Consider the following 27,784-nt stretch of genomic DNA (forward strand, 5'->3'; position numbering starts at 1 on the left):
ATAGGATGTTACCCTCCTTTCTTATCTTAGATCGTGCGATATAAGGATTCATTTTTCTAATGATATGTTATGTTTTCATCGATGCCCAAGAAGGCTACAACCGCCCAGAAGGGCAAATCCATGGATGATGAGATTATAAGTCGAGCGCCACTTGTTACTAGGGCTCGTGGAGAGTCATATAGTGAGACTCCATCTTAGAATTAACATAGGCTCCGGCTCCAGCGCCCGCCCCAGTACCCCCAGTTCCTCAGCCAGATGCCCCGAGTCAGGAGATGAGAGATGTTATTCAGCTATGGACTCGATTAGTGGCTACACAGGCTCGGCGCCAGGAGGCAGGTATTGGTTATGCAGATAGGGTCATCAGTGCGAGAGTTCGCGATTTCATTAATTTGGACCCTCCCGTATTTACTGGAGCAGATCCAAACGAGGACCCTCAGGTATTTATCGATAGGATGCAGAGAACTTTGAGGGTAATGAAGGCCACTACAACTGAGTCAGTTGAGCTAGCTTCCTATAGACTTCGGGATGTTGCAGTTAATTGGTACGAGTCTTGGGAGTTGTCCAGAGGTGAGGTTGCCCTTCCAGCAGTATGGAAGGAGTTTACATAGGCTTTTCTTCGTCATTATTTGCCACCAAAGCTTAGACGAGCTAGAGTTGATAGATTCTTGACCCGTCGGCATAGTAATATGAGTGTTTAGGAGTACAACCTTCAGTTTGATTCTTTGTCTAGGTATGCTCCCACTATTGTAGCGAAGATGGAGGATCGGGTTCACCGGTTCATGATGGGATTGGAGAAGTACTTGCTTAATGATTGTATGTCGATCTCACTTCAGCCAGGCATTGATATTTCTCGTATTCAGGAATAAGCTCAGGGTGTAGATGAGCGTAAGCAGAGGGTCGATCGTGAGCATGATAGGGGCCAGAGTAAGAGAAAGAGATATCCAGGCCCTTCTGGTGAGTTCCGAGATGGTCAGAGACAGCAGTACCCGAGGTATCCAGCCCAGCCATCGGCTAGTGCACCCCCTAAGTTTTTCGGTAGGAGATTTGATCGTTACACATATTCAGGGCCTAGTCAGAATTCTAGGTCCTCTAGTTCTTAGTATAGGGGTGAGTCGAGTCAGATGAGGCCGCCCTTGCCACGATGTGCTTAGTGTGGTAAGCAGCATGTTGGGCGGTACCTTGTAGGGTTAGGTGTTTGTTATACTTGTGGTTACCAGGCCACATAATGAGAGATTGTCCGACGAGAAGTGATGTAGGTATAGTTCAGCCAGCGAGATCTGTAGCTAGTTCATCATCATCGGTACGCCCCCCCTAAGCAAGGTTCACAGGCACTAGCTGATCGTGGTAGAGGTAGAAGTGGAGCATCTAGCTCGAGCGGTCCTCAGAACCGTATTTATGCATTAGCGGGTCGACAAGATCAGGAGTCGTCACTCGATGATGTTACAGATATATTATCAGTCTCTTCATATGATGTATATGCATTGATTGATCTAGGTTCCACCTTATCGTACGTCACTCTGTTGGTTGCTAGTAAGTTTGGGATAGAACCTGAGCTGATTGAACCTTTTGAGGTGTCTACACCTATTGGGTATCCAGTGATAGCTAGACGAGTATATAAAGGCTGTACAGTAGTAGTTCATAGTCATTCTATAGTAGCAGACCTGATTGAGTTAGATATGGTGGAATTTGATGTTATAATGGGTATGGATTGGTTGGATTCTAGTTTTGCTAGCGTTGATTGTAGATCAAAGATGGTTCGGTTCCATTTTCCAGGGAAGCCGGTTCTGGAGTGGAAAGGTAATACTACATCGCCGAGAGGTAGGTTTATTTCCTATATCAAGGCAAGGAAGATGATTAGAAAGGGTTATATTTATCACTTAGTTCGGGTACAAGATGTCAAAGCAGAGTCACCGACCCTTCAGTCTATCCTGGTGGTTAATGAGTTTCCCGATGAGCTTCCAGACCTTCCGCCAGAGCGGGAGATTGAGTTTGCTATTGACATATTACCAGATACTCAGCCGATATCTATCCCTCCTTATAGAATGGCACCTGTAGAGCTGAGAGAGTTGAAAAAATAAGAACAACTGAGGGATTTGCTTGAAAATGGCTTTATCAGACCCAGTACATCATCGTGGGGAGCACCTGTATTATTTGTGAGAAAGAAAGATGGTTCCTTGCGGATGTGTATTGATTATAGGCAGTTGAATAAGGCGACGATCAAGAATAAGTATCCGCTCCCGAGGATTTATGATTTATTTGATCAGTTGCAATGTGCCATGTATTTCTCAAAGATAGACTTGAGGTGTGGGTACCATTAGGTAAGGGTTAAAGAGAAAGATATTCCGAAGACAACATTCAGGACCAGATACGGGCACTTTTAGTTTCGAGTTATGTCGTTCGGGTTGACCAATGCCCCAACAGTATTCATGGACTTGATGAACCGTGTGTTCAAACCCTTTCTAGATCAGTTCGTGATTGAATTTATAGATGATATTTTGGTTTACTCCCATTTAGAGGCTGAGCATGTAGATCATTTACGTATTGTGCTCAGAGTTCTACAAGAAAGGAAGTTGTACGCAAAATTCTCTAAATGTGAATTCTGGTTAAATTCTGTAGCTTTCCTTGGACATATTATTTCAGGTGAGGGTATCCGGGTTGATACACAGAAGATTGAGGCAGTGAAGACTTGGCCTAGACCCACGACACCGATGGAGGTTTGTAGTTTCCTGGGTTTGGCAGGTTATTACAGGATATTTGTAGAGGGTTTTTCTTCTCTTTCAACACCATTGACAAAGTTGACTCAGAAGGCAACTAAGTTTCAGTGGACTGATGCTTGTGAGCGGAGTTTCCAGGCATTGAAGGACAGATTGACTTCAACACCAGTTCTTACACTCCCAGAGGGGACTGATGGTTATGCTATCTATTGTGACACTTCGGGCGTTGGATTGGGTTGTGTACTGATGCAGCATATTAAGGTTGTAGCTTATGCTTCTAGACAACTAAAAAAGCACGAGAAGAATTACCCGACCTATTATTTAGAGTTAGCCGCGGTGATTCATGCACTAAAGACGTGGAGACACTATTTGTATGGCATTCATGTTGATATCTATACGGATCATTAGAGCCTTCAGTGTGTCTTCAAGCAAAAGGAATTGAATTTATGTAAGAGGCGATGGTTTGAGCTACTAAAAGACTATGATGTTGATATTTTATACCATCCAGGGAAGACAAATATAGTAGTCGATGCCCTTAGCCGTAGATCAATGGGTAGCCTATCATATTTATAGCCAGAGAAGAGTGAGATAGCCCGTAAGATTCATCAACTAGCCAACCTGAGAGTTTGATTACTAGATTCAGGTGATACCAGAGTTATTATTCAGGACACAACAACATCCTCTTTAGTAACTGAAGTGAAGGAATGCCAGTATGAGTTTCCTATGCTAGCTCATTACAGGGATACAACTCCTCAAAAGGAGAAGACACCATTCGAGATTACAGGAGATGGAGTCCTCAAATATCGAGGTCGATTATGTGTTCCTAATATGGCAGGGTTGCGCCAACAATTGATGGGAGAAACTCACTATTCTCGTTATTATGTTCATCCAGGAGCGACGAAGATGTATCATGATATCAAAGAGGTATACTGGTAGGACGAAATGAAGAAGGATATATCAGAGTTTGTTGCTCAGTGCCCAAATTGTCAGCAGGTTAAGATTAAGCATCAGAAACCCGGTGGATTATTGTAGGCTATAGAGATTCCGACTTGGAAATGGGAAGTAATTAATATGGATTTCATCATAGGCTTACCTCGTACCCAGCGTAAGTTCGATTCTATATGGGTGATTGTTGATAGACTTACAAAATCAGCCCATTTTCTACCTGTCAGGACTACGTATTCAGTAGAGGATTATGCAAGACTTTACATTAAAGAGACAATACGACTTCATGGTGTCCCTATATCTATTATCTCAGATAGAGGTGCTCAGTTTACAACTAATTTCTGGAGGTCCTTCCAAAAAGGATTGGGGACTCAGGTAAGTCTTAGTACATCATTTCATCCCTAGACAGACGGTCGGGTTGAGCGTACTATTTAGAAACTTGAGTATATGCTACGGGTTTGTATGATGGACTTCAGGGGTGGTTGGTATGATCATCTTCAGCTTATTGAGTTCGCGTATAATAATAGCTATTATTCCAATATTCATATGGCTCCATACGAATCTCTTTGCAGACGGAAGTGTAGGTCACCTATCAGATGGTTCGAGGTTGGGGAAGCCAAGTTAGTAGGACCAGAGTTGGTACAACAGACAGTTAAGAAGATTAAGCTTATAAGGGAAAGGCTATTAGCAGCTCAGAGTCGTCAGAAGTCCTATGCAGATAATCGGCGACGAGACTTGGAGTTTCAGGTAGACGACTGGTATTCCTAAAGGTATCACCCATGAAAGGCGTTATGAGATTCGTTAAGAAAGTCAAGCTTAGCCCTCGGTACATTGGACCTTATAAGATTATACGCAAAGTAGGCCAAGTAGCATATAAGTTAGACTTACCTTCCAACTTGGAGTCTGTACATCCAGTCTTTCATGTGTCTATGCTCCGTAAGTATATTGGAGATCCTTATAGAGTCATTCCAGTTGACGATGTTCAGGTTGCAGAGCAACTATCATATGAGGAAGCTCCCATTGCTATACTAGATAGACAAGTTCGGAGATTGAGAACTAAGGATGTAGCATCGGTTAAAGTACTTTGGAGAAATAATAATGTGGAGAAGATGACTTGAGAAGCTGAAGAAAACATGAAGACTAGGTATCCTCACTTGTTTCTGCTTCCAGAGGAGGATCGAACTGAGACATCACAACCTTTAGGTACGTATATGATACTAGATTCTTATGTTAGTTACTGTCATTGGTCGTGTGAGGCCATTGGTATTATTGATGATTGTGACCTTATGTGGCTTTGTATTTTTGGGTTTTCTGCATGACAGGTTGGTACTAGTACCGTTATGGAGGAGACTCTGCCAGAATTTCTATAGATCTCTAAGAGTTAACATTCAAGGACGAATGTTTCTAAAGGGGGAAAGGATGTTACATCACGTACTTTCGGTCTATGGCTTGAATCGCTCGGCATATGTAAATAGACACGAGCCATGGAAGAATTTTGGTCATATCTAAGTATGCAAAAAAAGAGCATGGTATATAAAAAGATGATGTCTCGAAATGATGTAGGACTTATAAGTGTGACGGTGATGGTTAGGAACAATAGTTGGTATTTGCAAAATAGGCTACGGACTAGTATTGATTACCTTGATAATAAGTTTAATAAATATGTTAAACAACTTGATATATATTAATTTGAGGTCAAAGAGTTTATGACGTGCATTATTGTAGTGAAAGAAACAATAATAATGGAATTAGCTAAAGATGAAAATGGACCCTACCATAATTGAGGATGAACACCTTTTCACGTTGATGCATAATATGAAATGAGGAAATGACTCATTCACACTACATAGGTGATCTGGTGGTTGTATATAGGGGGTGGATAATTAATATTTTTTTATATAGGGGAAGTGGACCCCCACGATCCAAGGGGTTATGAATTGTCTTAATATACTACTTGAATTAAATTAGTTTCTTAGTAAGATTAAAGGCAGCAATGAAAGTTAGTTCTTTCTTAAGGTATGAAGAGTTCTTTAACTTGAATTGAGGCAGTAAATTTATTAACCATAGCATATTATTCAATTCATATAAACCCCATCTCAATCAACTAGAATCCCTTTACAATTGCACCTTATGGACAACTATCTCTAAGGAAATTGTATTGCAATTTTCTTCTTGGTTTGGAAGATTTGTGTGTAAAGGTATTGGGAAGGCTCATATCCAGTTCATCTTATCCCTTTTCTTCAAATAATTAAAGTAAGAATTCAATAATCCTTCTAGATAAGTTTATCTTCAACTTAGAGAAATCCACTTTAATTTCTTATTGATGGAGAAATAAAGGTTCTTGTAGTGTATTTGAGGAGGATTTGGTTGTGTTGAAGGGATGGAAATATAGTTATAAATATGTATATGTGTTGTTATCCTTGATGTTCAAGGTAATATCATACCCGTCTTCATGTATTTGAGGCCATTTGGATCATAGTTTGGTTATTAATGAAGTGTTGTAGTTATTGAACAGTTTTGAGTGGTTTCTTAAGGTATCCTATGGCTGAAAATTGTGAAGTATAGTTATTTGTGATGGTGATTATATTGTGAGTAGAGGAGAAGAGCTAGTAGTGTTGAATTTCCATTGTAGGATGAGATGAAGCTTATGCACCCTAAGTGATCGATAAAATGTCGTAGTGAATCCAATTCTTGGTTTATTGATTCGATTATGATCCAAATAATTTATGCAATGTAGATTATCATTCGTAGAGCGTACGGGAACTCGTGAGCTATCGCTAGCCAAGCAATAAAGGTATGTTAAGGCTATCCTTTCTTTCCTTTTGGTATGATCCATACGATACAAACGAAACGATACAAACATACAATTTTCATAAATGCCTCTATTCATAGAAGCACTAGGGGTACCTATATTGTTGATTCCCCATGTGTTTTAAGATTATATCTTCTGTTCATGGGTCTCAGAAAAATAATAGTTGATAAAGTTTATCCGAAGGTATAATGATCTTATGACATTCTGAGAGATCTTATTGACTTACTTCATTATGCATTGCATTCATTTATACATGTACATTGACCCATGACCAGATGGCGTTATATACATGTATATTATATGTATATGGAATATGGGGAAATGTTATGGCGTTATATACGCACCTCCACCTGATCAGTTGGTATACGTTGATGATTTCACCTACTGAGGCCGAGATGATATGATGGGATGCCCTCAGAGGCTTGATTATGTTATGTACGCATATACCTATACATGATATGACATTTATACGCGTATGCATGACATTATAAAAGTTTCATGATTCACAAAGCTATTCAGACTCACGAGTTGAGTCCTTTACTCCATGTTTCTTTTATGTCTTTCACATACTACTTTCCATGCCTTACATACTCGGTACATTATTTATACTGATGCCCCTATTGCTTGGGGCCTGCGTTTCATGCCCGCAGGTGTATGTAGACAGGTTGACGGTCCCCCATCTTTGGATCATTGCTCAACGAGAGTTGGTGTGCTCCATTTGATTCGGAGCTGCTATTGGGTTTTGGTATGATACATTTGTATACATATATGGGTATAACGGGGCCCAATCCCGTTTTTTATACAGTTTTACACTCTATTAGAGGTCTGTAGACAATCACGTATAGTTGGATAGTATGTGTCCTTGTCGGCTCGCCCTACCGTATTTTGTATATATATATATATATATATATATATATATATCTTTTGGGCATATTTTCTCGCGTATGTTATTCACATGATTCAGTAGTTTATTGCAACATGTTATGCATGACCTACACTTATTCCATATTTTATCTTAGACCTATGCTTAGGGGTGTTCGATAGGTAGACTCAGGCACTCGTCATGGCCCATCGGTTGGGTCGTGACAATAGGATGGAATAAAACCAATCGATTTCGGTCGGAATTCTCATATTAAAACCTAGAAATTCATAAATTCCGACTAACTTCGGTTGGTAATTTCAATCTGAAATCTGTAGAAATTTAAAAATACCGACCGAGGTCGGTCAGAAATAACTTTTTTTAATTTAATTTTTTATTTATTCCGACCGATTTCGGTCGTTCTGTTAAATTTTACAATGAAATGCAAAATTATTATATATTTGCATTAACGACCGACGTCGGTCGCTATTTATTCTTCGAAAAAATAAATAAAAATTAATTTAAATATTACCGACCGATTTCGGTCGGTATATTTATTCTTCCAATAAAAGTTGTCAGTCAAAGCGATCTACCAAAGGTTAAATTAACCGATCAACTTTGGTCGGAAAATTGCGACCGTCTTCGGTGCCACACCTTAGCGACCACTATGGTTACGACGAATTAAAATCGGTCGGAAATTAGTCGATTTTCCTATATTTCCGATCGGTCAGTTTTCGTGAACAATTTTTGGCAGTTTGCTAGTAGTGAATTATCATGAAAAATACAATGTGAGAATGATTCGCTACCGGAAACCACTTTTGTATTTCTCTGAGTTTTATATATAACTAGTCAACTACCAACAACCACCAAAGGGTTGTGGGATAGATCGATCCTTTAACCCTCTTGAGGTCTTGAATTCGAACATTGAATGTATTTCTTATAAGGAGAGATCTCTTTTATCTTTAGAATTAATCGGAAGTCCCAATACAAATAACAATACTTATACAAATTAATATTATTTTTGATGAATGTAGTTGGACCAATTCGCCGCATATTAAAAAATGGACAGAGGAGGATGAACAACCTTTTGTAGTTGCAACTATACTCGAGGTGCAGAATCCTACTTGAAAAACACTTCCACGTTTTAGATCATTTTGACCAACGTAGTGTCTTCTTCACATATTTTTCACATTTCAGTTCATTTTGACAAACTAATTATTTACTTTCAAATATTTTCTTCCCTTTCTAAATTCCAACTACTACCATATTTTGTTTTTTCACTAGTACTAGTAGTTTGAGATTTGTGACAGGTAAATATTTAACGAGATTGAACAAAGCATGACCAGTAAAATAAGAGGCCCAGAGCCATAGGAGCCTATCTTTTTATCCAGCTGATAATGATGGAATCTTAATAAAAAAAATAAAGTGACCAAACTTTAATCATTTTCCATTAATAAAAGAAATACCCAACTTTTCACCCGTGACCTAACGAGGAAAGTTCCATGTGCCTATCCAAAAGTGCATATATAACTTCCAAAAGTTACTGCACACTATATTTTATTGAGAAAAAAGTATATTTCCTTTCTGATAAAATAAATCTTTTCCTAGTATACTGCAGTTTTTTCAAACAGATTCGATTCGATCCACCATTAAAATCCAATAATCACAAAGTTTTTAAACCCCACGAATCCAAAAATAATATGTTGCACTGACTCTATTTTCCACTGATCAGGTATGTAGTTTGTCCCTCTCAACGTCTCTGCCTGTTCAAGTTTTGCGGTTTCCGATTGAAAAATGTGAAACCCGTTTGCTTAAATAGATTTTAAGTATTTGACTAGTATAATTTTCTAGGTTTGTACTTTCCTACGAAATTATTGGTCTGTATTATTTTAGTGTTACGTGTCTTCTCTCTTGTTTCCTACTGTCATCTGCTGTCGTAATGGCGTATGTAGTTTTGTTAGAAAAGATAATGTAGAAGCCAAAGTCCATATTGAGTCGGTTTTGTATGATTACAAGTCTCAATTTGATAACCAAGTCTTAGCCATCTTTAGCCACCTTCTCTTCTTAACTAGTAATTCTTATTTCTTACACGCGTGAAATTATATTCAAGATTCAGACCCTCATCTACAAACTTTCGTGTTCAGTTTGTACATAAATAATAAAAAAAAACCTTTTCCCCTAGTTTCTGTGATTTTGATAGATAGAAGATAAGAGATCCTTTTGTGTTCTGATTGATTTTAATAAGGACTTTTTGATTGCAGTATTTGAGATTTTTGTTTAGATAGTTGACTTTTTTGATTGATGGGTGGAAAGAGTTCAAGAGAGGATAGTTGGAGGCAAACTTCATCGACTCGATCTTCTTGGAATCAATACAATTATCCTCAAACTCAATCATCTTATCCACAGCAAGATAGTTACAACTACCCACCATCCCATCACCAGCAGGCTGTTCCTTCCTATGCACCTCCACCACCCCAACAGAGTTATCCACCTCCTCCACCCCAACAACAGAATTATCCCTCTCATGTTCCAAAACCGAGACTTGATCGGAGATACTCCAGAATTGCCGACAATTATTCTTCCCTGGATGAGGTATGTATGAATTAGAATTACTTTTACCTTTTGTTACATGTATTTGTCTGCTGCCTACCCTTTGGGCTTTACTAGTATCAACCTTATGGTTTGTGAAATTAGCACTTCAGGAATACTGGGTTTGTTGTTGTTGTTGGCGCCTATATTTTATTTTGCATTCACCTGATGGGTTAATAAGGTGAATTTGACTTTTGGATTAAGAATAACTATTTAGGAGTAGCATTTATTAGATGACTTGAAGGTAACTAGGTACAAGTATATTTGTTAATTTTTTTGATAACCATGGTTTCCGTATAGGTGCTAGGTAACTCTGCCCACCGAGGTTTGGATGTATGAGAAGAAATCACCTAGTGTTTTTGGCTCCGCTGGAATATGAACCTTAGGCCTCATGGCCTCAACCTACTTTATTGACCACCAGGCCATACCCTTGGGTGTATTCACTATTTTAGTACAACTAATTGATGTCGAAACCATTAAATCAAATGAGTTGTGGTAGAATCTGGAACTCAATCCCATAAAGTTCAACTCCGGCGTCACCCTCTGGGTGCATGGAGTCTTTCTTATCCTATTCCTTGTACGTGTATGTTAGTACTTAAACTTTTTAAAAGCGGTTTTGTCGTCTACAACTGAAAAATAAAATGTAAAAGGGTGAAAATGATGGACTAGATAACTGCGGCGGTGGAAAAAGAAGATGCTCCTCGGATAAGATCTCCCTTCACGTTTTGGCGTGAATCTATTGGTGTTTAGTTTTGACTGTAGCGGGTAAGAATCACATCAATTAGGAGTAAGCCTCAGAACTTTTAAAGATTTTCAGTAATGTGCACCGTATTGGTTGCCGTTTGTCAAAAATCACGGGGTAGCAAGACAGAGTATGCCAGTATAACTGGTTTGAAGTTGCTATTCGTTACTGCATCCTCCAGCCTACCACAACTTTGTTGCCTCTTCTCTTAAATCTTGCAAGTATCTAGAATTATGCTTGTTGATTCTTATTTACCCTTTCAGAGATTTGCTTAGATAAGAACTAAAATTCTGTTCGGGCCTATCTGGGGAAGTTGCCTCCTGAAGACTTTTCCCTTATCTAGTTTGGAGCATCGATCTTTAATTCTGCTGCTTTTCTAGATCAACCTGAGGGATCTCAATGTCTCTGGATGTTCCCAAATGAAGATCTGTTGCATGCCAAAGTCCAGAGAGACAGGCATGAAAAAAGAAGTCCAAAAAGATAAGCAGTACTTTCACTAGCCTCAGTCTTTAGAGGAACATGACTTATCCACAGTCTAGAAAGCTGGAAACAATTGACACGTTATGAATGTTGTAGGAAAGTTGGAATGATCAATGAATTTAGTGGAACATGACTTATCCATATTCTAGAAAGTTGGAAAATTGACATGTCATGAATGTTGTAGGGAAATGGGAATGATCAATGAACTAGAATGAACCAAATTTAGAGGATAGTGCCTTTTCGTTTTCGGTAGTGTCAAATTAATCCAAAGGAGATGGATTCAGCTGGTACTATAAGGTTAAGAGAGATATTGGTACATGGTAGTGTGAGGAAAAAACAACCTGAAAGAGATATATACCAGAAATGGTTTTACATCTTTGCTGAATATCAATATTGGATTAAGAGTTGAGAGGTTTCTGTCAGTGTACTCACTCTTTCTCATGTAGAAAGAGATAAAAAAGGTTTTTTCTTCATAAGTTAGGATAACTTTGACTAAATTTATTAGTTGAAAGGTTTCAGTGTCACAAGCTGACAGATGAGCCGTGAGCCTTAGTTGGACTTGCCAATATTTACCAAGTGGGAGAGTTTTATGTATTCATGCCTTCTTTGATGGCACTCGGACAACAATTGGCTGGATATGTCGAATAGTGACAAAAGGCATCAAAACCCCCTCTCCTATGCACTCTTTTAGGTGTAACATAAGGTTTCATTTGGGGGTACAGTACTTTCTCTTTATCTTCCATACTTCCTTTTAAGATGTAATTTTTAGCCTTACTGATGTAAATATTGGATCCTAATTTTAATGACTCCCATTTTAAGTACTTTTGCCTATGCTCTTCACCTCTTACGCATGATAAAAATACGACATTGTTCTGTAATCAGGTGACTGAAGCCCTTGCACGAGAGGGCTTGGAGTCTTCAAATCTGATTGTGGGCATTGATTTCACCAAGAGCAATGAATGGACAGGTTAAGCTCTGACTCTTCCCTCTGCTTCCTCTCTCTGGTTAGCTGTATGTGATATTATATTTTACAATTGAATATACTGAAGGGGCCTTTGCTCTCTTTTAGGTAAGAGGTCTTTTGGTGGTCGGAGCCTACATCACATCGGGCAGAATTTGAACCCATATGAGCAAGCAATTTCTATAATTGGAAAAACCTTGGCCGCATTTGATGAGGATAACTTAATTCCGTGTTTTGGATTTGGAGATGGTATTCTAAAATCCTCTTCTTCTTCTTTTGTTTGCCCATAAAACTTTTTCCTATTTGGGGAATTTTCTCACAATATTAATTTTTTGTTCCATGTGGATAACTTCTTACAGCATCAACTCATGATCAAGATGTATTCAGTTTCTTTCCCGATGAAAGATTTTGTAATGGTTTTGAGGAAGTTCTATCTCGTTACAGAGAAATTGTCCCCGAGCTAAAGCTTGCAGGTATAAATTCTATTACAGACAATTGTTCGCCAGCTTTATACGCGGTAATTTATTGGGTTTATTTAGGCACCTTCTCATATTGATACAGGACCAACGTCGTTTGCCCCGGTCATTGAAATGGCCATGACAATAGTTGAGCAGAGTGGTGGCCAGTACCATGTTCTAGTAATCATTGCAGATGGGCAGGTATTGTCTTTATCAATATCATGCGAATACAAAGACAAGAACAAGAAAAAATAGCACACTGACAAATAGCTTAGCTTTAGTTGTATAGTGAGTGAGCGAGTTAGATGTCCTTGTTGGTTGTCATATTTGTGTATTTTAAGTGTATATTACATCTTTGCATTATGCTCTCCTTAGGTAACTAGAAGTGTCGATACTGGACATGGACAATTAAGTCCGCAGGAGCAGAAAACAGTAGATGCAATCGTACGAGCAAGGTACTTGTCACTAATTTCCTTTCGCTGTCTTTTTGTGTTAGTAATTTTTTTTTTGTTGTTGTTATGTTACTTGCTGCTGCCTTTTTATTCTTATACTCAATTTGCGGAGTGCATTGTCTTATTTCATGCAGTAAGTTTCCCTTGTCAATTATACTTGTTGGGGTTGGCGATGGACCCTGGGATATGATGAAGGAATTTGATGATAATATTCCTGCTCGGGACTTTGATAATTTCCAGGTTGGTGGTGTTGGTCTAGATTGTGGTATTCTTTTCTAGAACATTTTCCTTTGATGTTGTTTAATTGTGTTTTTTTCCTATTAGTTTGTCAATTTCACGGAGATCATGGCCAAAAATGTATCTCATACTCGAAAAGAGACGGAGTTTGCTCTTTCAGCATTGATGGAAATCCCTACACAATATAAAGCAACCGTGGTGCTTAACTTACTGGGGTCAGATCTCACTCTGCTTATTTATTCATCTATTTATTTGTTTTCATTCTGCTATACGTTTCTCCTCACTTCTCCTATCAAGTTATAGGTGATGACATCTTCTAATTGCTTAATTGCAGTGGACAAAGTGGAACGTCTCCTGGTAGGGTAGCTCTTCCCCCTCCTATGTATGGGGCAACATCTGTCGGTGGTTCAAAGCCCTCACGTGCAGCGAGTTTTCAGCAGCCCACAAGCGCTTATTATGGTTATGGAAGCCCTGCTGATGCACCTCCGCATTTTCAGCAGACTCCAAGTTCGTATTATGATCAGACTCGCTCAGTTGACACTGCTCCATCTGCTCCCAGCTCTCCCTACATTGCTCCATCTGCTACCACCTCCTCTACATATGACAACCAGGTATGCATTTGCTTTATACTGCTGCATTTACAAATTATTATTATGGCTAATGAAACAGTGTGAGTTGTCTGAAACGAATGTGTTTCTTCGTTGTGCAGGTTTGCCCCATTTGCCTTACTAACCCAAAAGACATGGCCTTTGGCTGTGGGCATCAGGTACACAACTTTCCTTTCTCCTCCCTGTAAAAGCAACCAGATTTTTTGGGGAGATTAAGCCTTTTATGAGTTAACAATTTGGTATTCTTTGATGCAGACATGTTGTGAGTGCGGGAGAGCACTTGAAAATTGCCCTATATGTCGAAGTTCAATTCAAACCCGAATAAAGCTCTACTGAGTTACTTGTTTTGCTCTGATTCCTTTTTCTGCTCCAGCCTGCAATTCTTTTTGATCAGTTTGGATGTGAAAGTTGGTGGTGATGCTGATTTTTTTATTTGTTGGATAAGGCATTAGCATTGCGCTAACATGATTTCCTTCTTCTGTACATTGTTTGATTCTTGATTGTACTTATTTTTTTCAATTAGACTTCCAATATTATATTAGAAGCTTAAGATCCCCAGGATAAAAATATTTGTAAATCATTTTTTCATTTTCATATGTGTGCCCTTTTAGAGTCTTTTTGTGATGGTGTGGAAACCTTGTCCTGTTGTTGGTTGCATATGTGTAACCTGCTGCTTCAAGACCTAATGCAGTTTTAAAATGTTTTAGTGACTATACATTCACTCAAAGCATGTGCAATAAGCCTAATATAATAGCTTTGACATTGTCTTCGACAATTAGATAATTGTTGTTCAAGTTGGAACATCTTTTGGTTCAAAAATGTGATTGGAGTTTCACAAATACAATATGTGGAAAATACAACAGGAGATGGTTTTTCTTTTCCCTTTTTTGTTCTTTTTGGTTACTCCATGTCTCTTGATTATAAGATAAGATCTGGCAAATACAATAAAGGGAATTACTATACGAGATCGTTTTTTCTTTTATTTTTCTATTACTCCTTGTAAAAAAGGTGCTTGATTTTAAACGCCTGTAATAACCAGCCGTCTTTTAGGACAACTACAATAAAAGGAGTTACTATACTCCTAATTTCGATTTTAAGAGTCTCACTTGTCATTTCAATAATTTGTGCAATTTGACCTACTCTTACATATTTATGAATGATATTTAAAAAAAGATCAATAACCAGCCGTCTTGTCTGCTGATGCAATCAAACCGGATCATAATGTGACGTAAAGAGAATAATTTGTGTTAATAAAATAATCGTGAAAATAGCACATGCTACCCAATTTTTGGATTGGTAATTGAAAAATAGTCAGCGTTTATAAAGTCATTGAAAAATAACCACTATTTTGCTACAACACGGAAAGTTCCACCATAATATACTGGAGATTAGAGCACCTGCGTATGAACTTCCAGCATATTATGATGGAACTCCAATATATTATGCCGGAACTCCAATATATTATGCCGGAACTCCAAGATATTATGCTGGAATATTTTCCGAATTTTGAATAGTGTTTTCGTTCAGATTTTTCTTTATATAAAAAATGACTAAATTTCAATTACTTTTGAAACTTTAGCTATTTTTGAGTTACCACTTGTAAAAAAATATTGGATTGGTCGAACCCTTAACTAATATTACACCGGGCCAAAATGGCAGTGTAATAGAAAGCAAGTGTTTTGTTGTGGGCTTGTGGCATTGAAAGTGATACACGAGAATGCTCATTCTCTTCTTTCACGTTAGTTAATGGTTTCGTGTCACCTTGTTGGGCGTGGCTAGTTGCATAGGCGGAATCAGAATTTGAAACTTGTGGATTCAGTATTCTAATTTTTTTAAGTTAATGGGTTCTTAATCAATAATTTGTATATAATTTAATATTTTTTTAAGATAAATATAGGGTTTGAACAAAAATTACTGGGTTCAACCGAACATGTATCCGAAGGGCTAGCTCAGCTCCTGGCTAGTCGTTTTCAAGTGCCACTCACTTGTCCGCAAGCTCCGTTTGGTGACGATTTCGTTGCATTTAATTCACTCAACAAACTGCACACCTACAACCCCGCAATGTAGTTGGGCATTAATAACAAACATACATGATGTATTGATCCAACTAGGAATGACAAAGACAACCCCCGCCGGCTGTATCACCTATTTTTGGCAATTTAACTTATACTATAAACTATCTATTATTAGTGTATCTTTTAACTTTCTTTAAGTATAATAATTTGGTAATGGATGCTCGACTAATTCAAATCCGCATTACATATGTCCCATTAAATATATCTTTTTATTCTCGGAGGCTCGCGTTACGTAGAGCCAATTAAAGGGAGAAGGCTCGCTATCAAGAATTTCTCTATTCTCAAAAATTCGAATCTAAAACATTTAGTTAAGTATGAAAGAAAATCAATCTCATTATAAAGGGTAGTTTGTATATTGAAACTTGTTATCTTAGGCACTCTCCTTTTTTACCCTGGCTAAAACTTTTGCTTATTCCATCATTCTCAATTTATTTAATACTCTTTTCTTTTTAGTATGTTCCATAAATAAAAATATTTTTTTATATTTAGCCACAGAAATATCAATAACATGTTTGAGATCATAAATTTTAATAATTTTACATTCTTTAATTCTGTGTTTAATCAAATACCTTCAATAAATTGGACGAGAATATTATATATGGCAGTAACATCTATATTTAAATGATATAAAAATATACTATAATTTATTGTATATAAATTACACACTTTCTTCTAACCAACTCAGTACTATTTTGTTCATATCATCTTTGTCCATTTTACAAAACATGACATCCACCACTGTCAAGCAAATTCCCTACCAAAAACTCAAACAAGAAAGCAGCTATTTTGAAGATGAAGAAGACATCGACTTAATACACCTGAGGGAAAAAGTAATTGGGAAAATTAGGAAAAAACCCTCTTCTTTCTGGAACATAAAGTTCAGAAAAGTGCACCTAAGGAAGCGATTGAAGATAAAAGTTCCGAGTTTGAAGAAATTCCTAAGGAGAAAAGCTAGGTTCATTGTTGCTGCATTGGCTAAAACGTTGAAGAGGTTGAAGGAAAGTCAGTCGCATTTTGGGGATCTTTTTGCTGGGAATTACATGTTTATGCAGGTCACTCCGACTCCAGTGAAAATTTGTGCCAATTACAACAACAAATCTCCAAATCTGAAGACCATCGCCGGCCCTGATTACCTCCAAAATGGATTTTCATCAGTAGGTTCGGCTAGGCATTGCAATTAGTTATCATTCGTTTTAGCAGCCATTAATTAGCTCGAATGCCTTGTGTTCTTGAATTATATAAATATCTTTAGAATCGTGTTTTGTAGGACGGAAGTTATTTTATGTAAAAGTTGTTATTCCAGAAAATAAGTGTAATTGTTAATTGGAGCAAACAAGTTATTTTCTAATCCTTTGCTTGTATACAATTTATTTTTCTTTGAACTTACAAATGCAATTTGGACATTCAGTTGTGGGTGATCACAATATTGTACTGGCATATTCTGGTTCTGAGAAGTATGAATGAAATATAGGACTATAGTTAATTTCTCCTAAAACCAGATGATGATTGTAATGGTGATTAATTACAACCTTTTGGATAAATTGGATAATTAAAGCAAGCGACAGACGCCAGGCAGTTACTGTTGGGCGTTGGCGAAAGTAATAGCTAAGAATTAAAAGTATGCAAAGCTGGAGTCCGGAACCAAAGATCGGTTATTTTGGACTCAAACGACATAAATAGGTAAAAAAAAATTGAGTATCATTTTATATATAGCGCGGTTATTCACCGGGCTATACCTTAACGGCACCTTTGTCCGTTAAGATATAACGCGATGAATAACCGTGCTATATTTGAACTCAAAAAAGGCGGGAGGTATAGCGCATGTATACATAGCACTAGCGCCTTATATACATGCGCTATACCTACTTTAAAAAGCGGGTCATCAGCTTCCCCGACCAGAAAACCAATGCCCTCCCCCAAACCCCATTCCAGCGGTCCCCCCCTTTTTTTAAAGCAAAAAAATCCATTGGAGCCCACTCGTCCCACAAAAAGTGTATCTTCTCCGTATTGTAGCAAGCTAACACCGGATCTAAGGTGTTATCGCGTAGTGGATTGCTCGTTTCAGCCCCCAAATCATCAAATCTTTACCTTTCAAAAAATTTTAAATCAAGATATTCCGACTTAATTTTTGGTAAAACTCATGTATAAAAAATGCTTATTAGTTATTTTTTACTGTGGTCTATGTTTTTCGTGATTGTTTTATGATTTAATTAATTAATTATTTATTATCCGGATTAGATTATTTATGTGCTAAAAAATTAGTAAAATAGATAAATTATTATTTTATGAATAATTAATGTTATTAGTTGTTATAAAAAATGCTTATTAGTTATTTTTTACTGTGGTCTATATTTTTTCGTGATTGTTTTGTGATTTAATTAATTTATTATTTTTTATCCGGATTAGATTATTTATGTGTTAAAAATTTGTAAAATAGATGTAATGTCCGTAATTGTAATATAGTGCCCTTTAGCGTAGTAAAACTGATAATAAATTTTAGTTAATGGTAGCTAACTTTGTTCATGGCCATTTAGAGTAGTGTTACTTTCGTAGTATGTTGGAAACTAACATATGAAATATTAATATAGAAAATTTATCAACCTAAGTATTTGTTATATGAATAATTACTAAATTATCTTTGTAGTTAATCAAATTAATCATTTAATTATCTGTTAATCCCAAAAATATCTGGAAAAAAAAAAAGATGACAGTTCAAACACAAACTCTCTCGAATTTTAGTCAACAAATGTAAGAAAATAACATAAAAATAACAATATAGAAAATTTGTCAAACTAAATATTTTTATATGAATACTTATTAATTATATCATGTATAGTTATGAAAATTAATTATTTAATTCTATTATACCCAAAAATAGCTGAGTAAGAAACAAACATATAAAATAATAAACTAACATATAAAATAATGTAATAAACTAACATAAAAAATAATAATATAGAAAATATATCAACCTAAGTAATAATATATTAAAAATATTAATTAAATATTAATACAAAAGATATTGCAATATATTTAAAGATGTTAAGCAATTAAATAGAAAAATACTTTAATTAATATTGTTTAATTTACAGATATCGTCATGGAGGTTCCCCATGTGCATCCCAGACCTACATCTCGAGAGCTATTGTTGCTACAAGGCAATCATAGTTCTTCATACATCTGGGATGGGCAATGTATATCCCAGACATCCCGCCCCAGACGTATAGACGATATGTGGGAGTTCATTAGGGACCACCCACTTCATCACCGTATAGTTAGACGCCTTCAGGATACGGATTTCTACAGGATCATAAAGATCGACCGATTGTAATTCGACTGGGCATTGATCACGGCTATGATAGAGCGGTGGCGATCGGAAACGCACATATTTCATCTACCCATTGGCGAGGCTACCATCACGCTTGAGGACGTGGAGGTTCTTTTCGAGCTGTCGGTTGATGGATTACCTGTAGCTTACCTGCATGCTCTTAGAGACTATAGAGGAGTGGATTACCTACATATGTTGCAGTGGCTCACCGGTTTCCAGCCAGTGGAGCCGACTGCATTGAGTGCGGCCAGTCGATTGCAGCTGACGCCCGTCAGGCAGCATCTGGCGGCAATGGATGCGGAGATTACAGATGATTCACTGCCGGAGGATATCGACCGGCACACGAGATTGTTGTTGTTGCTGATGTTTGGTGGTGTACTATTCCCGAACATTTCGGGAAACCTAGTCAGCTTGAGATTTCTACACCATCTGGAGCGGCTAGATAATTTACTTGGTTACTGCTGGGGTACAAATGTTCTAGGTTACCTGTATAGGCAGATGTGCCAGGCGTGCATGGGAATCCATAGATATGTTGCCGGATTTTTACTGCTACTGCAGGTGAAAACATAGTCAATTCTTTTCATGATTATAACATACATAGTAAAAAAATACCTTAAATTTTACGTCCACAATCTATATTAGGTTTGGGCCTGGGAGCGGTTCCTGCAGTTCCAGCCACCTCTATTACCGATCGCTCCGGATGCACCACCTCCACCATTTCTCCCTTTAGCTTGGATGTGGGTTGATAGGCGAGGCTACAGAAGCGATGTCGAGGCTCGACAGCATCTCCCTATTACAAGGATTTGATTGGATTTACTTGAATGCGCGCATGTATATATATACTTAAGTTTACTCGGCCTGGCTTTATATATGTTGTGTTTACTCACGATTCTTGTGTTTAATAAATAGTTTGTATGGAGGCCATACAGTGACGCGCTCATAGCTGGATTGCCCGATTATTGCTCCCACGACCGAGCTATGTGGAGCTCTTTCGTCCCACTGATATGTCTCGAATAGTCGAGCATCATGCCACCGAGCGAGTCCTTCGCCATTTTGATCGACCGCAACTTGTACCTATTCCGCCTACTTGGCTTAAGACACATTACCAGCGGGATGATCGTTGCAGGGTTGATCAGACATACTTGGCATGGCTAGAGGCCCAGATTGAGGTTTGGGCCCTCCACCTGAGCGTACAGATGGCGAACATAAGCATATGGGTGTTGGTATCGCAACGTTACCCGACTTCTCATCGGGAATCCTGTTCATCACGCTGGTGGTCGGTAGATTCCATACGCTGGGAGGCATGAGGCACTGATATGTTATTTGTTATACTTACTTATAACGTTACATTATCCTTCCATAATTAATATTTTATATGTTATGCAGGCTATTGGATTACATAAGTTCTACCATTTGGGACTGCAGCTGCTGCAGCATACCGGCGAAGGAGCGATAGCTTTGCACGTGTTTGGCCATCGGGTTACTGGTCTTGCTGCCGAGACATTGAGATGTACCCGAGATGATAAACGCTTAGGATACAAGGCTATTTATGTGCCGCCATAGGAGTACCATCATGCGCCACCAGTGGAGCCTGAACATGGTAGACGTGGCAGGCGCGACCAGAGAGGAAAGGGTGTCTCACGAGGTCATGGTGGTCGGCGAGGACGGGGTCCCTAGCAAGGGGGCGTTGAGGCACCATGGAGGATATTAAAGATGATCAGCCGGGTGAACACACTGAGACAAACGATGCTCCTCATGATATTAGAGATGTTATGCCGCCATTCAGCCTTCAGTTGTCGCCAGGGACTTCGCAGGTGACCCCGTCAGCTCCATTGTTGATCGCGGGCACGACCATTACGCGACATGAGTAGGATCAGTATTTTCCTGATCCCCAGAGCCATCGACGGTTGCTGATGATCATCCGACACGAGAGGTGCATAGCGGGCGACGACTGAGTTATGGCTCATCATCGAGGGATGCTGAGGATCTTTCACATACTTCATTTACTCTAGTGCACCTCGATGTTCCGACAGAGCATTGTGGCATTACTTAGGCGCAGGTTTGTTTGTATTACTATTATTTCTATTTGTTTTTATCTCATTGATTAGTTAGTAATATCTAAAGTATTTTTTTTAAAGATATCATCAACGCCTGTCACGGAGGCCACATTGTGCAATACTGACATGCCGAAGATGGATGATTTTGTTCAGGAACCCGCTGAGACCATGGTATGACCATTAAAAAAAAATTGGTAACACGTACGTTAGTAAATTATATTTCATATACTAAAATATCTTATTATTCTGTAGGTTACTGCTAGCCCGACGGCCGTTTCTACCGAGTTTGCCAGCCTTACCGACGATCATGCTGCAGCGCATCCTCCGATAAAGAGGCGACGTGATGAGGATTATCCTGATAGCGTAGCCGGGCAGGATGGGATGCGCCTCAGACCAGCCAATGCTTTAAAGCATACAGGCAGTGGGACACATTGACATTTATTATTATTTGTATATATGACATTAAATACATAATAGCAACATTATTTACCTTTTACATAATTTGCGCATATGTTTTTATTTCTCTAGTTAATTATTAGTTTAACACTAGAACACACAAAAATGACAACTTAACAAAAATTTAAATTCGTTACCAATTAAAGATAATACATGACACGTACAGCATAAAAATAAAATACTACACTAAACGCATCCATATGTTTGTTTAGTCACTATCTCCCATTATTCTATGCTTCAACCACTTAAATTTCTCTTCCAACCTATTTTTTTCTTCTTCTACCTCTTTTAGTTTCTCCTTCACTGCCGCAAGTTATTCTTGTAGTTTCACGATTTGGAGTTCGTATTCACCGGTTAGATTCCAAATGTTTAACAAACATGATTTGTAGTATTCCTGATTAATGGGTTCATCATACCATTCTTCAAAACCATATTTATTCTTTCGTTACAACGCAAATAATAACTAAAATGCACTAAATTTTTATAGACAGCTATGAGTGATTTTAGGTTACATAACGCATATTGGTGAGGTACTATGTTTCGCGTGATAATGATTCTTTAGGGTACAAGTGGGTCTAGCTTTTTCAGGTCGATAACTTTTTCAGATCGACAGCTTTCTCAGGTCGACGTGACATACACATAACGCATATTGGTAAGGCGCTATGTTTCGCGTGATAATGATTCTTACAGGTACACGTGGGTCTAACTTTTTCAGGTCAACAACGTTTTTAGGTCGACATGACAATACACATAACACATATTTGTGAGGCGCTATGTTTCGCGTGATAATAATTCTTACGGGTACAAGTAGGTCCAGCTTTTTTAGGTCGACAACTTTTTCAGATCGACAGCTTTTTCAGGTCGATAGATTTTTCAGTCTAACATGACAATACACTTAACGCATATTGGTGATGCGCTACGTTTAATATACAAGTTCGTTTAGTTTAGTTCTTCTTAAGTTGAACCAAGAGATCAGTATTCAAATACCATTTGAAGAAACATTACATCATCAATTTTAGAAATGCCACTAACATTTAATAAGTGGTTTAATAAGAGGCAAAAAGGTAAAGGTAGTTCAAAAGATCCACATGAAATACGTCATAACACATTCGATCCCTACCTTGAAAAACATATGCTAGGTTGTTATACTGATTTGGTCGATGGCCAGTGGTATGGTGTTCTACGTCCCTTGGAAAATAAGCATGTCAATACACACACTGATCTCAAAGTTGCAGGGCACATTATTGAGGGCGAAGCGCATTCTAGAAAGCCTGAAGTTCTGCGAATTTGGGGCGAAAAACTACAATGGGTTCCCCTTTACTCAAAATGATGTGATTATGAAGTACTATGTCACTGGCATGAGCTTGTTGTACCACAAGCACTGTATGCAACCTTCTAAACAAACACATACAAAGATGAACCAGGAATGATTCGACATTTGATGAAGGAGATTCTAGAGATGAAAAAGGCACTAGTTGTTCATCATGCAGTGGATGATCTTAACTACCTGGAAGGAACGGAGGATCAGTACTAGGATTTATTAGAAAATAAAAAATTACATAGAGACAATGATTATCCTGTTTTTCCAACAGTTATTGAGTGGGAGGGACTAACTAAGTTTCCACCACAGACGTTGAACGTAGGAGTCCCATATTGTTGTAGAAATCAAGCAAGTGGTATTATTGATGATAGCAATGAAATACGAGAAATGCGTGTCAACTGGGGCCTAGATTACGATGCCCTCAATCCCGAAGGGTGCGTACAAGATATTGACGAAGAAGATGAAGATAATGACAATGAAATAGTGCCAGACAATGACGATAATGGCAAATGACAATTGTTATTTATTTCTTGGGGTGTATGTTAAATTGTTGTATTGAATCTTTAATGCTAAATATAAATTAGATTTAATCCCATTGGAAACATAATTTTATTTCATACATTTTGCAAACTGAACATTTACAGACATTTAGTACAACAAAATTACTGCAAAAGACACTACGTTTATCCTTGATAATTGGGCGCATTGGATGAACTGCCACCTGGAGCTGAATTACCACCACTTCCCACACCAGCTGAAGGACATTTACAATGGATGTGTCCTGTTTGGGAACATGCCACATTTACGCGCATAAACGGTATCACCAACATCCATTTGGTTCCGTATATGCGCTCTTTTTTGCACTTGCCGTTGACGCACATAATCCTTGTTACACACCATTTTAAATGGTTTCGGTGGCCAATAATGCTCAGTATCAACTAGCCGCAACTGTCCAATATAGGTGTCTAAGTATACAGCAACACTATATTCTTTATCAACGTACCTCGTTGTCGAGAAACGTGTATGTTAAAAGCACTTCATGGCATGTGAGCATGCCGAGTGATAGATTGACCATTTTCCACAGGAGCATAATCTTCTGGCTTCATTGACATTGTGTGTATTATTCCCACGATTATGATGCAGACTAGTGCGAACTTCAAAAATATTTCGCTCGCTGCAATACTGCAAAAATGAATGCCATTGTGCTCGCTTCCTATATTTCACAAATAATTTTATTGGTTATGGCATAAATTCAACACCCATTTCCATCAATGACGATGCACCTCTAGATCTTTTAACAAACCTCTCTGCCATCTGCTTGAATGACATCCGCACCATGACAATGACAGTCAATCCACGTGCAGACTTCAGTAACCCATTGAAAGAATCTGACACATTTATAGTCTGAATTCCCCATCTTCTACCACCATCCGCATGCAAAGTCCACTTGTCAAGCTCATGTCTCATCAACCAACGATAGGCTTCTGGGTTTTCCTGCCTAATTAATTCAATTCGCCTCCTGAATTTACACTCTTGGTGATCTGTTGCTGCCATCCACATTAAATCACGTAAGTCCTTATTCGGATAAGCCCTCTGGAAGTTGGCCTTCAAGTGCCTAACGCAGTAACGGTGGTAGGTATACGGTTCCTGTCATGCACAAAAATTCTGTATAGAACATAAAATACCGCCATGCCGATAAGATATTAGACAAATACCTGAACACTGTCTCACAACGTGCTCCTTCAAGTGGTTCAAAAACAATATCCACATCTCTTGGATTTCACTGGCACAAATAGCAAATGCTTGGGGAAATATACTTCCATTAGCATCTATTGCAACGGCGATCAACAACTTAATATCATACTTTCCATAAACATAAGTGTCGTCTATGGATATTACCGGCCGACAATGCACAAAACCATCAATGGTTGGTTTAAATGCCCAGAACACATATCTGAATATGTATTCTGGTATTCCCAGACTCCGTTCAAGCTTCCATTCAACAACAGTCCCGGGGTTTAAGTGTTGCAATGCAGCCATGTACCTAGGTAGAGCAGCAAATGACTTATCTTAGTTACCACAAATAATTTCAAACGCACGTTTATGCCCAAGAAATGCCTTTCTTTTGGTAATGGTACATCCATATACCTGGTGGACAGATGTTATACACTCTTTGATTTTGTACCTTATGGACGCTTCAATGCGTGGAATCAAGACAAGAGAAATCAAGTCAACATTCAAGTTAAAATGATTCCCACTGAATGTGTCTATTTCACAATTGTGAGTGCCAATGTGTTTTTCCACAATCCACATATTTGTTTTCAACTTTCTTGCACGCAGCATCCAATTACAACCTTGAAACCATCTACGACAAATAACCTTGTATACTTAAGGAGATGACTCATGAACCACGATCTCACGACACTCTTTTATGCTGTACATTCGCACCGCTCTGCTTAAGCGCGCTTTATCAACAAAAAGCATGCCCTTTGTCTGCATTGTTGCTCTAGATTCATCCCACATTGATGTCCGAATTTCATCAAGATCCCTTGTGAGGGCATCGACATCCAGCATACTTGGCAACTGATCAAGGTAGGGAATCTCCCTTGAATGAAACGACACATGGGACTCGTACACTCTTGGTCTAACGGGAGGTGGAGCATGTTCCCTCGTCAAATGAGGTTCATCATTCTCGTCCTCATCATCATCACCCTCATCAGGGAAGGGTGTGTCATCTCCAAACTCATCGACATTGTTGTCATAATCACTATCATCTTCCTGACTCTTCGCATCTGCCAGATCCCGATTAAATATGTCGTTTTAGGGCAATTGAGTAAGGACAAGACCTTCAAGTTGCTCGTTTTCACTACACAACCAATAAAATAATAAGTTTCTCAAATTCATCCAAATATTACATATAAACTTCATCACTTCACTTACAAATCATAATGTGTTGATATCCCATGATGCACATTATCCTATTGATGATGACTCCCGGATGGACCACCATGATCCAACACTCCAAAACTAGGCATATTCCAACTGTCTGTTAGTTCATAACTTGTAAAATTCATATCTGGTCGGTACCCCCTGTGAAATATATGAGTGTTAATACAAATTCAATACATAAAAATAAATATTGTAACACAAAGAAAAATTGAAGTTTACCACTCGGCTTGTAGATTATGTGAACTTGGGGAGAAATTATGTTCTCGTTCCATATTCTCCCGTGGAGATAAGTTTAGATCTAGCCAAACTCTTTCACCTGAAACCTATTCGGATAAAACTGCTCCAAAAAAACCACTCGATGATTGAGGGATATCCCTATTTTGCGGAACCTCATTATTACGAACGTCTTCAGCCTTGACGTATATTTCCAATATTTTTATCACAAGAAGTTCCTGGTGTTCATCCGGAGTCCTCAAAAAATCTGTCAGAGTTTCATCGTCTTCGATGTTAAACTCAACATAACAAGCAACTCCTTGCGGGGTAACAAAATACGGATATCTTCCAGTTACTTTAATATTCACCGAACGTTTGCTCATAACACTCATTTTTTGCATAACAACGATATCAATCTATCATACTCTATTGTAAGTGACAACTTAATATGACACTGTGGAGAACAACTATAGCATACTGAGTTATTCTCCACCACAATCTCACCCCCGCCCCCCAATATAATGAAACCCTAATTTTTTGCTCTTCGCACATTATGACAAAATGCAAAATAACTTAACGAACAAATATTTCGGAAGACCTGAAAGATCCAAAATGAATTTTTACCTAATTTTGAAACTCCATAAATAAGAAGAAAACCAGTCTTGGGGTACAATAATTGAGGTATAGCGCATGCATAATAGGTGTTATACCCATATGAATTATTGGTGGGTCGGGACACTTTATATATAGCGCGGTTATTCACCGCGCTATACCTTAACGGACAAACATGTCATTAAGGTATAGCGCGGTGAATAACCGCGCTATATATAAAATGGTACTCAGATTTTTTTACCTATTTATGTCGTTTGAGTCCAAAAGAACCACACTTTGATTTCGGACTCTGCAAAGCTGCCTCCTGTTGTGACATCAATGAAACAACTACTACGCCTAAGTGCTAAGTAAGTTGGGTTGGAGATATGAATTCTCTTTCCTTTCATTTAGTCCAATTCATCCGAAATCATTTGGAACGCTTCTCTAAGAAGAAAAATGGCGACAACCATCTTTGGGATAGGAAATTGTCAATGCATTATTGATCTATTTATCTTTGTTAGAAAATACTATATTAGCCTAACTTTGAGGGCTAAACTAAGGGAGTCAATCCCTAACCATAAGGAGCAGGGGATGGGGGAAAAAACCAGGACTTTTGACATAAATTTATGCTACGTTAGGCTCAGATCATTTATGTAATAGAACTCTGCGAATTGGCATACTAATTATCTTCAACTTGTAGCAATTTTCTAAATGCACTTCCCATGTTAACCACAAAAATTAGTGGAAATATTCATTTGTATAAGCAGCCAAGCCAGTGTTAGGTTTCGTGAATGGGTGTGAATGGGAAATGGAAGAGACACCTTTTGAATTGCGCTGCTTCATCTTACATTTTCATTGTCTATAAATTTAGAGGTTGTAATGACCCGACTGATCATTTTGAGCACTTGCACTTTTCTCGATAGTTTGAGGGCACGAG

The 27,784-nt window shown here is 38.2% G+C and overlaps 4 protein-coding genes across 5 annotated transcripts; all 4 read left to right on the forward strand.

The window, feature by feature from the left end:
• The first annotated feature begins 1,676 nt into the window (after positions 1–1,676).
• Positions 1,677–5,029, forward strand: LOC138905292 (uncharacterized). Its single transcript, XM_070193801.1, has 6 exons — positions 1,677–1,797; positions 2,641–2,714; positions 2,805–2,975; positions 3,381–3,646; positions 3,887–4,034; positions 4,982–5,029. Exons 1-6 carry the CDS (start codon positions 1,677–1,679, stop codon positions 5,027–5,029), a joined length of 828 nt encoding a protein of 275 aa, XP_070049902.1.
• A 3,893-nt stretch (positions 5,030–8,922) lies between these two features.
• Positions 8,923–14,451, forward strand: LOC104095145 (E3 ubiquitin-protein ligase RGLG2). 2 transcript variants are annotated; one of them, XM_009601197.4, is made up of 12 exons: positions 8,923–9,062; positions 9,592–9,922; positions 12,024–12,108; positions 12,211–12,351; positions 12,462–12,575; positions 12,664–12,761; positions 12,936–13,015; positions 13,147–13,252; positions 13,337–13,464; positions 13,584–13,860; positions 13,959–14,015; positions 14,113–14,451. In XM_009601197.4, the coding sequence occupies exons 2-12, from the start codon at positions 9,632–9,634 to the stop codon at positions 14,191–14,193; spliced, it is 1,458 nt and encodes a 485-aa protein (XP_009599492.1). In that variant the 5' UTR covers positions 8,923–9,062; positions 9,592–9,631; the 3' UTR covers positions 14,194–14,451. The 2 variants fall into 2 exon arrangements, with proteins under 2 accessions (XP_009599492.1, XP_070051974.1); XM_070195873.1 differs by lacking the exon at positions 8,923–9,062 and having other exon boundaries at positions 9,320–9,922.
• A 1,995-nt stretch (positions 14,452–16,446) lies between these two features.
• LOC104095144 (uncharacterized) lies at positions 16,447–17,280 on the forward strand. The gene has a single exon (XM_033655829.2). The coding sequence runs from the start codon at positions 16,658–16,660 to the stop codon at positions 17,111–17,113; it is 456 nt and encodes a 151-aa protein (XP_033511720.1). The 5' UTR covers positions 16,447–16,657; the 3' UTR covers positions 17,114–17,280.
• A 2,007-nt stretch (positions 17,281–19,287) lies between these two features.
• Positions 19,288–20,823, forward strand: LOC104095148 (protein MAIN-LIKE 2-like). Its single transcript, XM_009601199.2, has 2 exons — positions 19,288–19,818; positions 20,647–20,823. Exons 1-2 carry the CDS (start codon positions 19,288–19,290, stop codon positions 20,821–20,823), a joined length of 708 nt encoding a protein of 235 aa, XP_009599494.2.
• The last annotated feature ends 6,961 nt before the right edge of the window (positions 20,824–27,784 follow it).

The sequence above is a fragment of the Nicotiana tomentosiformis genome, chromosome 2, assembly GCF_000390325.3.
Source record: "Nicotiana tomentosiformis chromosome 2, ASM39032v3, whole genome shotgun sequence".
Lineage (NCBI taxonomy): Eukaryota > Viridiplantae > Streptophyta > Magnoliopsida > Solanales > Solanaceae > Nicotiana > Nicotiana tomentosiformis.